Source organism: Pleuronectes platessa, chromosome 19, assembly GCF_947347685.1.
Source record: "Pleuronectes platessa chromosome 19, fPlePla1.1, whole genome shotgun sequence".
Lineage (NCBI taxonomy): Eukaryota > Metazoa > Chordata > Actinopteri > Pleuronectiformes > Pleuronectidae > Pleuronectes > Pleuronectes platessa.
This window is the reverse complement of record NC_070644.1, coordinates 5221298-5235683: the sequence shown is the minus strand read 5'-3', so window position 1 is coordinate 5235683 and position 14386 is coordinate 5221298. Positions and strand designations below refer to the sequence as shown.

At 42.0% G+C, this 14386-nt stretch overlaps 2 protein-coding genes across 3 annotated transcripts; one reads left to right on the top strand and one right to left on the bottom strand.

Moving 5' to 3' along the window:
* The first annotated feature begins 150 nt into the window (after positions 1-150).
* nsa2 (NSA2 ribosome biogenesis homolog (S. cerevisiae)) lies at positions 151-3293 on the top strand. Its single transcript, XM_053411823.1, has 6 exons — positions 151-311; positions 1332-1519; positions 1642-1792; positions 1932-2111; positions 2262-2454; positions 3036-3293. Exons 1-6 carry the CDS (start codon positions 309-311, stop codon positions 3101-3103), a joined length of 783 nt encoding a protein of 260 aa, XP_053267798.1. The 5' UTR covers positions 151-308; the 3' UTR covers positions 3104-3293.
* A 3547-nt stretch (positions 3294-6840) lies between these two features.
* Positions 6841-13984, bottom strand: tor1 (torsin family 1). 2 transcript variants are annotated; one of them, XM_053411442.1, is made up of 5 exons: positions 13681-13984; positions 11288-11553; positions 11003-11178; positions 8262-8389; positions 6841-8174 (listed from the first exon to the last, which is right to left on the bottom strand). In XM_053411442.1, the coding sequence occupies exons 1-5, from the start codon at positions 13922-13924 to the stop codon at positions 7930-7932; spliced, it is 1059 nt and encodes a 352-aa protein (XP_053267417.1). In that variant the 5' UTR covers positions 13925-13984; the 3' UTR covers positions 6841-7929. The 2 variants fall into 2 exon arrangements, with proteins under 2 accessions (XP_053267417.1, XP_053267418.1); XM_053411443.1 differs by lacking the exon at positions 13681-13984 and adding an exon at positions 13149-13458.
* Positions 13985-14386: the final 402 nt, after the last annotated feature.

Below are 14386 nucleotides of genomic sequence, written 5' to 3'. Positions count from 1 at the left end.
TTGCGACTTGAAAATTATTTATTGTCTATAAATAAAACAAAACAATGATCATTGACCCAAAAGATATTTTTAATTGATGATACTATCATCCCTTCGTACAGTGGACTTGTGTCGGGATCAGCCGTCTCTGTGCAAAGGCGGACAACTCGCTGCCTCAGCGTGACGTACTTCCTTTAAGTTTCTGCTCCGGGGATAACAACACCTGAAGAGCCCGAGCCCCGAGGAAGAAAACACCAAGTAACCTGCGTCTGGGTCGACTGGGACCAGCCGCGACTTTTTCACTGTAACATCAACACCTAAACAACACAATGGTAGGAGAGCGGCCGCCTAATTCTCCATTCCTTGACTTCTATTGCGAAGTTAGCATGCTGTGTTAGCATTAGCTTCGGTTCACATGTGGCAGGGGGACGCTTCGTGCGGAGCTCCCGTGTGTAGGAACGTGTGTCTGTGTATTTCATGTTCATGTGGGAGAGGTTTCTCGTCACGGACCGATACGGTTGTGACAACCCGGCGTGTGAGCACCATAACTCGTGTTTGTCAGTTTCCATAAATGTACTCGGTTCCGAGAACAGTGAGAACAGCCGAATTGTTGTGGGACGTGTTGTTGGCAAACGTGCTGCACGGCAATTCACCTGTAAACAAGGAACTGTTAGATGTTGACTGCAATTAAACCATTTTTTCTTTATTGTATTTTATTTTGTGCAACCGTCACAAACCGGAATTCATTCACTTAAACAAGAGTTTCACATTTTAGAAACTGGGACCAGTTTGTTACAAAGAATCCACTACCACACAAGATGCTGATCCTAATGGTTACTATTAATCCAATTATCAACGTGACTGTCTTTACAGGCATAGCGAATGAGCCATCTTTTACACCAATGAGATATCTTACTACTTCCTAAGTTAGACCAGAATATACTTTTCCAATATATATATATATTAATATGTCTTATTGTCCTTTTTTACAGCTCTCTGATTTGTGTGAATACACAGACAGGATGGCTACTTAATTTTGTTGCAATGACGAGAGTAATTCTGAATTTCAGTGAGAGGGATTGCACCAGTTAAGATCATGAAAGCAAACTGTGGGACCCACGATTAATATGAAAGAAAGTTTAATGATTTCTCCAGGTTAAATATTTGAACGCAACCTGACCCAAGTTCACGAGTCAGCACAAATAAACAGCTGATCGATCCATATTAGAGCTTTTTAAACATCCTCCTTCCTGGTGATGTGTATTTGGAACTGGAAACTAGATTTGTGCATTTATTATTATTCATCTCAAGATTTAATTAAATTGGATGTTTCTTTGTGTTGTCTTTTTTAGCCCCAGAACGAGCACATCGAGTTGCACCGCAAGCGGCATGGCCAGCGCTTGGACCACCATGAGAGGAAGAGGAAGAAGGAGAGCCGTGAGGTCCACGAGCGTTCGCACAAAGCCAGAAAGTTGATTGGAATGAAGGCCAAGCTGTACCACAAACAGAGACATTCAGAGAAGATCCAGATGAAGAAGACGTGAGTACAGGGGGAGACGTTGGGTTTGTCTCTAACGGAGCTGGTTCTATTGTTGGTTTAGAAAAAACAACCCATTAGAACTCAACTAACAGTTGAATTATAATGACTTGTGTCTTTGGCAGCATCAAAATGCACGAACAGAGGAGGACCAAACAGAAGAGTGACGATAAGACACCAGAGGGAGCAGTGCCAGCCTACCTGTTGGACAGAGAGGGACAGTCCCGTGCCAAGGTTCTGTCCAACATGATCAAGCAGAAGAGGAAAGAGAAGGCTGTAAGTGTCCACTGTTGTCAGTCTCCCCACTTGTTTTGGTAGAATTCCACAGTGACGATTTTTCTGCTTTTATATGAAACATAATGCAAGTGATATCGATGTGTGTAATGCAAATACAAATGTGTAATGTTTTGTTTAGGGCAAATGGGAGGTGCCCCTGCCAAAGGTGCGCGCCCAGGGCGAGACAGAAGTGCTGAAGGTCATCAAAACTGGAAAGAGACAAAAGAAAGCCTGGAAGAGAATGGTCACAAAAGTCTGCTTTGTCGGCGACGGCTTCACTCGCAAACCTCCAAAATACGAGCGTTTCATCAGACCTATGGTGAGATATTTATCACAGCTCGAGTTCAATGTGACATTCTACACTATGGCAACATTTTATCTGCATTCAGGTTTAAAGTTAAAGTTCAGTTGTGCATGTCTGTTTTAATTGAGGTGCCTAAATGATCTCTTTCTCCTTTGTCCACTTCAGGGTTTGCGTTTTAAGAAGGCTCACGTCACACATCCCGAGCTGAAGGCCACGTTTTGTCTCCCCATCCTCGGAGTGAAGAAGAACCCCTCCTCACCCCTCTACACCTCCCTGGGAGTTATCACCAAGGGAACAGTCATAGAAGTCAATGTCAGTGAACTGGGCCTGGTCACACAAGGCGGAAAAGTTATCTGGGGTAAGTGCTCACATCGCTGGGAATCCATAAACCTGTGGGTCAGTGTATTCAGATGCACTGCAGTAGTCTGTTTATTCCCACATTTGGGACAACTCTGAAACACTTGCGTAAACAATAAATCCAGACTCCATCAAGTTATATGTTTTTGTTGCCAGTCGGACAGTTTGGCTTGGTTCTCATAACGGGTCAGTTAATAAAAACGCCTTGACTACTTCTGTGAACTAAGGCTGTGAGGTGGAGTTTGGGGCTTTGTCGGGGCCACACCATCTGTTGCTAGACTCACTGTTCTTCTAGTTGCGGCAGTTCTCTTTGACTCTGGCTGTATGTTCCGAGCGCAGATTAATTGTGATATTGGTGTATGCATGATGCATAGAAGTCTAGATGTGTACCATGTGTATTGTACACTACTGTATTTCTGGATGAACCTGGCATGGTTTACGGTCTAGGCTGGATTTCTGCAGGGTGATGTTTAAATGGACATGACAGCCGCTTGGAGGATAATTGATCCTTTAAATTGTGATACTTAATGATAATAGTTTGTAATATGACCATGTTGTAACTGAATTTCTTCTACTTCCCAGGTAAATATGCCCAGGTGACGAATAACCCCGAGAACGATGGCTGCATTAATGCAGTTCTGCTGGTTTAAGACTCTCTCACTAGACTGTGCCTGGTTACTCACATTTACACAAAGAACACAAAGATGCAACAAGTAAGGAGCTGCAGATGAACGGGACATCAGGAAGATCGTGGATGCAGTTTTTGGATGCTCAGAGGAAAAGAATATGAGTTAAATGTTGTTACATTTGATATAAATAAACTTAATGACGACAGATTAATTTTTTCTTTTTGTTTTTTGTTGTCTTCTTGGTTATTTGTTATTATTTCATGATATAATATATTTTCTTTAATATAGAAGGCTAAATTATGAAAGATCATTTAAAGCACTTCCCAGTACAGGTGGCGTTCACCCATTCACACAGTGCTTCTGTATCTAGTGCTTTGTATGACAGTCTTTCATTCAGCTCATGTTACAGGTGGACTGACTTCATTCTAACCTCTGAGCCACAGCCGCTCATGATAAGATGGTCTTACTGGAAATGGGCGGATTAACAAAGTGACTCAGCTGTAATTAATGTATTCCGAAGAATTCTTTCTTGACGGCAGCAGATCAAAGCCTTATTTTCTACAAAAGCCGCAAAGTGAAATGGCAGAACAAGGGCAGTGCTGCCACAGACAAACTGACAGGCAGATTGTTGTGTTCCAGTTGAGGTATAACAGGGTCCTTCTATTTAAAACTGCCCATTACCGGAAAAAATATCTGAGCAGATGTACGGTACATTACACTTGGCAGAGTAGTTATTTTTAGGGAAACGAGTGGGCCAACACACCAGACAAGAAAGGGAAGGTATATTTGAAATGTTGCTGCAGTTATTAACAAAATAATTGAACATTGTGCCTAACCACATTCTGTTGAAATAGAACTCCCTATTATCTGCTGTCCATAATTCACCTATAAATCTACGTACGTGCTGAAAACCTCTCGGACTGATTATTCGTCCTCTTCCTTTCAGTGTATGAGGGGGGACCTATTTGTTTGACGGAGGAAAAGTGCAGGAAGCCGCACCATTACAACCGGACATGTGGACAGCACCACATATCCGCCTGTGGATCATTTACATGACAAACTGCAATACAGCTTCAACAGGGCACTAACCTGTGGATTCATAGGAGCAGCACAGGAGGCATAAAATCAAATTTTATGATTTTATTGTATCAAGACCTTTTACTACCAAGGTGTCCTCTTTGACCTCTGTATTTCAGCTCCATGTAAAATACTGCACCCCCACCCCCTCCACTGCCATCGGACCGCTGCGCCATCTAGCTGCATCCCATCCCATGATATCTGTTGCTTTCTCTTCTTTATTTGAGCCTCGGAGCTGAACTTGCACTTTGCACTGTGGCGTTCAGCTGTTTGATTGTTACATAACTCAGACGTGAGTGGTGGGGCTGATATTTAACAACAGTCCACCAAATACTGCTGTTTCACTTCCTTAAGAACCACAGCATATACAGTGCCTTGCATAAGTATTCACCCCCTTTGGACTTTTCTACATTTTGTCATGGTATAACCACAGATTAAAATTTATTTCATCGTGAGTTTATGTAATGGACCAACACAAATTAGTGCATCATTTGGAAGTGGGGGGAAATATTACATGGATTTCACAATTATTTACAAATAAAAATCTGAAAAGTGTTGAGTGCATATGTATTCACCCCCTTTACTGTGAAACCCCTAACAAAGATCTGGTGCGACCAATTGCATTCACAAGTCACATTCACAAGTCACATAATTAGTAAATAGGGTCCACCTGTCTGCAATTTAATCTCAGTATAAATACACCTGTTCTGTGACGGACTCAGAGTTTGTTGGAGATCATTACTGAACAAACAGCATCATGAAGACCAAGGAGCTCACCAAACAGGTCAGGGATAAAGTTGTGGAGAAATATGAAGCAGGGTTAGGTTATAAAAAAATATCCAGAGCTTTGAACATCTCTCTGAGCACCATAAAATCCATCATAAGAAAATGGAAAGAATATGGCACAACCGCAAACCTACCAAGAGGAGGCCGTCCACCCAAACTGAAGAGTCGGACAAGGAGAAAATTAATCAGAGAAGCAACCAGGAGGCCCATGGTTACTCTGGAGGAGTTGCAGAGATCCACAGCTGAGGTGGGAGAATCTGTCCACAGGACAACTATTAGTCGTCTACTCCACAAATCTGGCCTTTATGGAAGAGTGGCAAGAAGAAAGCCATTGTTGAAAGGGATCCATAAAAAATCCCGTTTTGGAGTTTGCCAGAAGCCATGTGGGAGACACAGCAAACATGTGGAAGAAGGTGCTCTGGTCAGATGAGACCAAAATTGAACTTTTTGGCCTCAATGCAAAACGCTATGTGTGGCGAAAACCCAACACTGCCCATCACCCTGAGCACACCATCCCAACAGTGAAACATGGTGGTGGTAGCATCATGCTGTGGGGATGCTTCTCTTCAGCAGGTACAGGGAAACTGGTCAGAATAGAGGGAAAGATGGATGGAGCCAAATACAGGGAAATCCTTGAAGAAAATCTGATGCAGTCTGCAAAAGACGTGAGACTGGGGCGGAGGTTCATCTTCCAGCAGGACAATGACCCTAAACATACAGCCAGAGCTACAAAGGAATGGTTTGGATTAAAGAATGTTAATGTCTTAAAATGGCCCAGTCAAAGCCCAGACCTCAATCCAATAGAGAATCTATGGCAAGACTTGAAGATTGCGGTTCACAGACGGTCTCCATCCAATCTGACTGAGCTTCATCTTTTTTGCCAAGAAGAATGGACAAACCTTTCCATTTCTAGATGTGCAAAGCTGGTAGAGACATACCCCAAAAGACTTGCAGCTGTAATTGCAGCGAAAGGGGGTTCTACCAAGTATTGACACAGGGGGGTGAATACTTATGCACCCAACAGATGACAACTTTTTTGTTCTCATTATTGTTTGTGTCACAATAAAATTTATTTTGCACCTCCAATTTGCATGTTTTGTTGATCAAACGGGAAAAAGTTTATTTAAGTCTATTTGAATTCCAGTTAGTAAAAGTACATAATGGGAAAAAGTCCAAGGGGGGTGAATACTTATGCAAGGCACTGTATACACAGTGCTAGTGCATCACTTAAAACAAGTTTAATAAAGATCAGTGCAGATTTTATAAAGAGCCTGTTAGCATAAATTATATAGAGTTTACAAATGACAGTCAATACAGTATGTCTCACATTTGAAGTTTCAGGCTGGATGCACTAGGTTCTACAGGAGTAGAGTAAGTAAAAGGTGTGAGAGACATGTTATCATTTTCCTACATGTATCATAATGATGTACAAATACAGATCCCCATGTCTGAAATTCAAGCTAAAGGCCTCATGTCAAGCACATGCATGCATGTAAAGTTATTCATGTCAGACTGACCACGTGTTCATACATGAATCCGACTACAGTCTGCATGGCGTGTGATCAGGGACTTAGACATATGTTTCAAGTTCCTGACTTTTCTATTTGTGTTTTCATTAAAAGAGTGGCTCAGATCCAGATCCAGCTCACATGTGTGGAGTGTGCCCCGCCTCTCACTCAACGTCAGCCCCAAGGACCCTCAGGATAGGATAGGATGGATAATAGATGATGGATGGGTGGGTTCTGTTGGCAGGTACATTAGGAAAACAGGCTCTGAAGTAGAAGATAGACATTTCTCTCAGTAAAGCAAAAACACCAGTCATTAAAGACTGTAGGTTTTATCGTCACCTTCTTGTCCAGGAGTCGTGCTGTGCATATCAGAAACAGTGACACAGGTAAAATTTCTTATTTTATTTAAGATTTGTTTTTCAGGTGGTGTAAAACAAGACGCTTGCAGACGTCAGCTTCACATCCATACCTGCACAGTCACAGATGTAGCTGGAGCTTTTTTATAGTGTCAATGCAGATTTTGAAAAACCAACAGAAGACTGTTTCACATTGTTTAGGCAGGGCTGTGTATGACTATGAAAAGAAACTGCAATACAGAAAAGTATTGATTTGATAAAAAAAAACAGTCGGTAAACCAGGGCATACTATTTACTCCTTTTAAAATCGCAGTAAAAGGAAAATTCATCTTATATACAGTAGCATTTTAATTCTGTATCGTGAAACATCTGCATTTCCTTTAATGATAAAAATATTTTTTGGTAGCTTTATTTTTTTGTGTTGCAGTTATATTATCCTGAGTTCATACACACCTCCAGACATTGTGTGGAAATATGTTCTGTATCATTACCCCTAATTAATGTTAACAAAAATTTCAATAATGTACTATATCACTCATACTGTATTTTGCAATGTTCTGACTTTCAAAAGTCTGTTGGTGATGCCGATGACATACAATACAATTTTTTGCATCATATAGTTCTGTATTTGAACAGTGAGAGTTTCAGTCCGACGATTAATGAACTCGTGGACCTTTATAAAAAGGACAGCAGATACTACGAAAATCATGACAGTAAGAATTAAGGCAAGTGTTAACCAGGAAACCACGAATATAGATTACACATTAAAAAGGGGCGTGTCATCGTTTCAGGGCACCTTTAAGACATCAGCAAAATGACGGCCTCTTTAAAACTCACTGATGTGTGACATAAAAAAAACAGATGAAACCTCTTCATCCGTTACAAAGGATGGCCGTCTTATCTTATTGTTTCCTTCATTCAGCTGGCACTGTGTGCTTCCATTAGCCCCGTCATTCAGTGTAAGCGAGATGTAGCATAGAAGATGATACGGGCTCACACAGAAACCTCTGAAGAAGCCCCCTACAGGTGTCTTGACTCCCCCTCTTTAGTCATTTGGCTGAGAGCGGTTCTCATTTAAAAAAGTGCAGTGTTTGAAGGGAGCGTCCATCCCGTGGGGACGTTACAAGTAGTAGTCCAGCTTGCTTTCTATCGTCTTGCAGCCTGTCGCAGCGAAGACCCTTTCAGTTTTGGGGAAATAGATTAAATCCATGGCCACCTTTTCTGCCAAACGCTGGTTCGGCTTCATTCCTCTGGATTTCATCTCGGCCATGGTGCACAGGACGATGTGCTGGGACTCCAGAGGCAGCAAGGGGACGAAGAAGTCCACCAGGTTCTTGTCAATCAAACTTGTACGGTAAAATCCACCTAGAGGGAGATAGATGTTTTTTTTTTTTAATGAAGTATATATTCTGAATGATAATGACACAACATTTTCATGCAATTTATACTTACTTTGTTGGTCGTTGAACACTGCCCTAGAGAGCAAGGATTCCAGGTCTCTCAGCTGGATTTCCTCTCGAGTTTTTGCTGAATTCCAGAAATCTAAAGCCGTTTCGACGATTTTGTCGGACCCAGCATTGCTTTGAAGAAGATCAGAAAGCATGTTAAAATTTGCCTTGAAATATCGGTTGGCAGGTAGGAAAGTTGTATGAAGACAACACAAACAAAGATGGAGGAGAACGAACGCAACAAAGAACGAGTTCACTCCCAACACGTGTTGTAAACAGTTCTTTAATTATATAATCACACTGAGAAGTGGAGGGACTTGATGTGGATGTTGACAACAGCTCTGGGGGAGATTATCACCTTGAATATTACAGATAAGGTAGAAAGACCTTTTATCTATTTGTACAATGCTTTATTTCTTTCAGTACATTACATTTCATTTAGCTGATGCTTTTATCCACAGCGACTTACAATATGTGCATTTAAACATGAGGGTACAAACCCAGAGCCCAGTACATTGGTTCTGTCTGACATCTGTGGTGCTTCCACCTGCTGAACGCAGAATAAACTGTAGGAACCAGTCTTTGCTGGAACATACACGACACAAAACATTATTTTATAGTGAGCGTCTTCTTTTCATTAGATGAAGCACTGCAGCACCTGAAGTCCTCAGCATCCACTGTGGCAGCAGCAACATGGTGGAGATCGGCAGCTTCGGCTGGTCAACATGAGGACGACCTGCACCAGCTTCATGTTTTCCTTCCTGAACTAAAGATGGACTGCAACTGTTTAGAGTTGGCAGTCATAGCTAAGTGTCATGGATAATAGTTATTTTCTATATTCATTATGGTTGGTTAAAAAAAATGAACACTTATCAGAACAATGTTTATCTTTTACTTTCTGATTTGATACACTTTAGATAAAAACCAAGTGTTTTACTTTTCTCCTTTGCCTTATGAGACAGAACACGGTCAGCACAGCCGTGTCCTTCAGGCTCATCAGTCCCTAATAAAATGACAGGAAACCTAAAAGTAACTCTCAGTGTTCAGTCTGGTTGGATTCCAGTTGTGTCTCAGGTTGGACATCCTAGAGGAACATTCAACACAAATACACAGATATGTAAAGTCATACATGTGCCAGGTTAAATTCTTAACGAAAAGTGTATTACTTCAAAGTTCATCAGATCATAATCATTTCAGCTTAAGAAATATGTGGTGGACATCAGCCTCAGGTTCTCTGTCTATTCTAGTAAAGTTACACTTCCTGTAATTTATTTATTTGTGACAAAAAAAATACATTATTCTGCATGTCCACATATGTAACACAATATTCAGTAAAGTGTGCCTAAGATTAATAATGTTAAAACTGAATGTAGCAGACAAGTTTAGTTTTCACTATAACACGTTACAACATATCAACATCAATACTCTGAATAAAGAGCTTCAGGAGACGTAATGCTACTTTAAACAGCTCCTCTTAAAATGCATATGTGAGTTTAAATACTCAGTTTTCAGTTGATCACAGTAAATCTGTTTCTGCAGAATAATAATCTGTGTAACGGAGTCAAGTCGAATGGGCTGGCGAGTGAAACAACTTTACATACCATTAGATATCTTACGTGGTGGAGCTTATTCTCCAGACACACACAGTCAGCAGTCTCAGTTTAAAAGATTCATCCTCATACACTCTAACGCTTCTCTCTGCTGGGTGAACCGGTTCATGTCGGTGTGTGTTGGTAATAACTCCTGTACGGTCCCGTTAGCATCACCATTACTGCTGGTATCTTGACTGCGGGCTAACGGAGCTAAGCTAACAAGCCTGGTACAGAGACACCTATACCTGCGAATCACTACTACCACATAAATAAAATACTAAACCTTACTTACCACACAAACGGGAGCTCAGACGTCTTTAACTTGTCCATCAGGAGAACAAGCCGAACATCCAAACGTGTTATTCATTCGATATGTGAAGGAAACTCGGGTCGTCTTCAGTGAAGGGGATTAGCCTGTTAGCTCAGGTGAAGACAAGCAGGCAACAGGCTAGGAGCTGGAGTCGCGAGCTGACTGTTACGTCACGTGATAATTTTTCATAATATCAAACCTCTATATAATTTAAACTAGTGAGTTAGAAAAAAAGTGACAAACTGTTTTTTGAACAGGCTGTAAACAGGTTTAAATCTGCTCTAAAGTCAGGCTTTTTAACATGGAAGTCAAACGGAATTGTCTCCTTCTTGGAGCCAGCCTCCCGTGGCCACCCAGTGACTACTGTCACATTTCAGTCTGTGGAGCGTGTTGAACATTTCTTCTTCGATATCCTCGGATAAAAGCAGTGGTCGACAACTGGAGCAAACCGTGAATCGAAATTGGGGAAACATAATTTTAACTCTGTGATTAGCTTTGATTTTACCATACCAGACTGACACAGACATTCAAGGGTGCTGATCACCGTCACGGCTGCAACATTCATTAGATCCCTTCATCTTTGCACCTTCGTTGCAGATGAACCAGGCAGGATGAAAGCAAAGTTTTCTAACTTCACTCTGCAATATACACTGTTTATAGAAAGCTCTGCACACAAAATCCAGCAACAATAAAAAGTGACAGTTTACTGTAGATCTGTTTGAGGAGGACTCACTAATGACAAGGAATAATTCTGAAGTAGCTCTGGAGCATTAACACAGGACAAGAGAACAGCCCATAAGTAGGTTTAGAACGGGCACTCTGGTCCGAATTTTTGCCTCTCACCTGAGGAAGATGAAGATTGCTTTCCGATATGAAACTCCATCCAGATTCTCATAGTAGTCCAGGAATGGCTTAATGCCGTCAATCAAACCAGGATGCATCTTGTCCATCTCATCAAAGACGAACATGGAGCGTTCACAGATGGTGACATTCCCTTTGATCCACTGCTTTAACTGATACTGAGGAGAAACAGCAGCAAATTTTGGTTAACACAGAAAGGCTGAAAAAGAACAATGCCACTGTGTTCTAACTGATAGTGAAAGATGTCTTACTTGGACTCATACATACCTTATAGTGCTCATATTGACTTGAATGTGGGAAGTGATACGTGGATGCAAATAAATGAAAAAAACTGCTCTTGGTTCCCTCCTTGTAAATGTTGTTAGCAATCAGCTTGCTGATAAAGTTTTTCCCTGTGCCGGTCCACCCGTGCAGAGAAAGCACCAGGGGCTTCTTCGGGTTGTCATTGTTCATGAACCCATCCACGGCTTTCAAGATGATGCGTGACGCGATGTGCTGTCCAAACAGTTTACTCCTCAGGTCAGCCTCGAGACCTAGAAGGTACACAGCAGAAGGTCAGCAGGATGAGTGTCTGCAAACACCTGACTGAAACATCTTTCTCTGAATATTTAGAAATTATCCATTTAGCTTCAACAATGAAAACACTCATATATAAGAACTCAAACTTCATTTGTGCAGCAACAGTGTATCGAAGGCCCTGTTCACACCTGGTGATAACATCCATTCTGAGATATCCATCACAAGTGGACCATGCTAAGTTTATCTGTACATCATTTCTGGGTGAGAAGAGCAAAATAAATTTGCTTTTAGCCATTCAGATTTGATAGATGTGTCTGTTGTCAATGTTTGTGTGTCAGCACGAGCGAAAGATGGAGAGAGCGAAAACAGGAGAGGCTGAGTGGATCAGTCCGTGCAGCTTTAAAATGAAATAAGATTTTACCCATTTGAAAACATTGAGAAGTGTGAAGATACTTTTGTTCATTGAAACTGTAGCGAGTCAGAGGACGTCAGCTAGTAGTTGTTGCTCCATTGGCCATACACTTCCCAGACCCTGTTTAAAGGGGGTCTGAGTGATCGGATCGCAAATGTGTTCTCAATGTGTTGCGGGTGAGTTCACATTCAAAGTTAGAGCTGTCCTGTATTCACAGAACTGTGGATATAACCCATGCATTTGATACAGCATGGGATGCTGTTACAAAAATGCCAAGCCTCTGTTTAGAGTTTTACCCATGTACAAAATATCCTGACTGAATATCGGTCATAACAGCAGTTTTTTAAAGATTTCCAAGTCTCTTAAGTGATCTACAATTCAGCATTATTCTTAAACTTTCTGGAGCTGATTTTGACAATTGAGTTCCACACTTCTCACCGGAGATCATTCCCACTCACCAACGTTACATAAAGAAAGAACAGGCAGGATACGGCATGTGAATGAATGCATCGTGTTGCATCATTCTCCCCACTCCAAATCAGTGTATCATCAAACTAATTTTGAAGCTGCTCTTTCAAGGCTAAAAAAGTGTGTGCAGAGTTTTGCTGTCAACTAGCATTTACATAATGGCGTTAAAGTAATCTCATCGAAAAGTCAGGCATTAGAGGTAGGATCTAAATTGACATTAAAAATATATATAAACGTTGCTCTGCTCTCAGGTCCTGAGGCAGGCTGCTACTGCCGTATATTGGTACAGCACTGCATTTCATGATTCAGCAGGACAGCGATCTTTGCCAAACCACCAGCTGAAGACCCGACTAAAGGCAGAGAGCGGGAGGAGGCTGACTTCAGTCAACTGCAGAAGATTTTACTGAAAATATCAAACGTGAGGATTGTGTTTGGTTCCATGTGTATTTGTCCTTTGAACCCATAACCTGTGCAGGGTAGTGTGTGCTGTCAAAGACTTCCTCTCACACCATTCATTGTATATCGATGTAAACCTGCTGGAGTTTTTTTTAGAACTAAGTCAATATGATGAAGCACAGAGTCTGAAGGACAGTGGGAGGGGGTTTGACGGATTAAAATGAACCCAAACTCACGCCATGGCACTTCCGCTGTCATTTAAATTGTATATTGATTTACACATTCGCCCCCCCCCCCCCCCATGTCACGTGAATCGCAGGTGAACGCGTTTACCTGTTGCATTGAAGGCTATCCAATTCGGGTCGCAACTTTCATGGAAATAATTGTAGACCGTCCGGCTCACGATCGAAGTGGCACCGATCACAAGGGTTGTTGTGAAGGGATCGAACGCGTTGACCAGCGCGCAGGTTGTCGACAAAACGTGCAGCAACAAACATATACGTGCAACTTTCATCGTCTCGACATCTAAATCCCGCACATCGGTTGTTTGACGTGTTAGAAACCAGCATTAAAGCCACGGTGTATCCGCGCCGAAGTAACGACCGCCTTCGCAACGCCGAACTTCCGCATACGTCATCAAGAGGTGACGAAAACAGGAGGAGGCGTTCAACGAATCGCAAATCCGGAAATGTTTGAAAATAATGCAAAATAAAACAATTTAGAAGCCAACAGCCAGTTTGTGATAAACGTCAAACCATCGCAGCACTTGGGAAGCTAACAGACAATGTAGCACATACGCCTGCTTGGCTAACGCTAGCTTAAAGCAGTTGAAGGGTGACATAAGAGTAGAAATGAGTCCTGTTACCTGTCCGGTTGAACACAATCCACTCGGGGTGGCAGCACTCATAGTAGTAGTTGAAAATGGTTCTGTAGTTGGTGATGAATGCCGTCAGGGTCGCAACCACGCCGAACGCGATAGTGGTGCTGACGGGCTCTATGGCCTCGGTCCCGGCCCCGGAGCAGAGGAGCAGCCACAGCAGCAGGACCGGACTCCGCGTCGGTCTCATTTCACACACAAGTCTCCTGTTTATCCACAGAAACGTCCTCATACACAGTCAATGGTTCGAACACGTCTGACAGACAGAGTGGGTGAACTCTGCACTGGAGGGGGGTGCAGGTTGTTAAGAACACGCGCGGTGTCGTGACGTCACGGACCGAAGGTCCGTCTGTTAGTGGCTCACCTGTTGGTGTTTCTTTAGTTTTCCTTTTACCGTAAAGGTAAAACACCAGAGAAGGGGGGTAAATACACCTTGAGATTGACACCTTTTCACAAAGTGGACTTAGTGATTCCCAAGTTTCAAAGAACGCTTCACAACCAAGCTGTTGTCTAATAATAACAATAATAATAACTGTAATTATGATTTCATTATTATTTTTTAACACTTGCCACGCACAGACTAAGGCAACCAAACTTTGTTGTGCCTGAGCAGAAGCCAAATGCATGTTATGAGTTCTGTCGTGTTCTTTTGTCCCAAATATGAGAAGGGCCGGTCTCGGTTTAGTTCAGTATT

Coding starts and splice junctions, on each gene's coding strand:
- tor1 (XM_053411442.1), bottom strand. CDS start 13,924: ATGAGGACGTTTCTGTGGATAAACAGGAGACTTGTGTGTGAAATGAGA. Junction 11,179..11,287: donor GTCAATATGAGCACTATAAG/GTATGTATGAGT, acceptor GTTTCTCCTCAG/TATCAGTTAAAGCAGTGGAT. Junction 8,175..8,261: donor AGTGTTCAACGACCAACAAA/GTAAGTATAAAT, acceptor ATCTCCCTCTAG/GTGGATTTTACCGTACAAGT.
- nsa2 (XM_053411823.1), top strand. Junction 2,112..2,261: donor AGCGTTTCATCAGACCTATG/GTGAGATATTTA, acceptor TGTCCACTTCAG/GGTTTGCGTTTTAAGAAGGC. Junction 2,455..3,035: donor AGGCGGAAAAGTTATCTGGG/GTAAGTGCTCAC, acceptor TCTACTTCCCAG/GTAAATATGCCCAGGTGACG.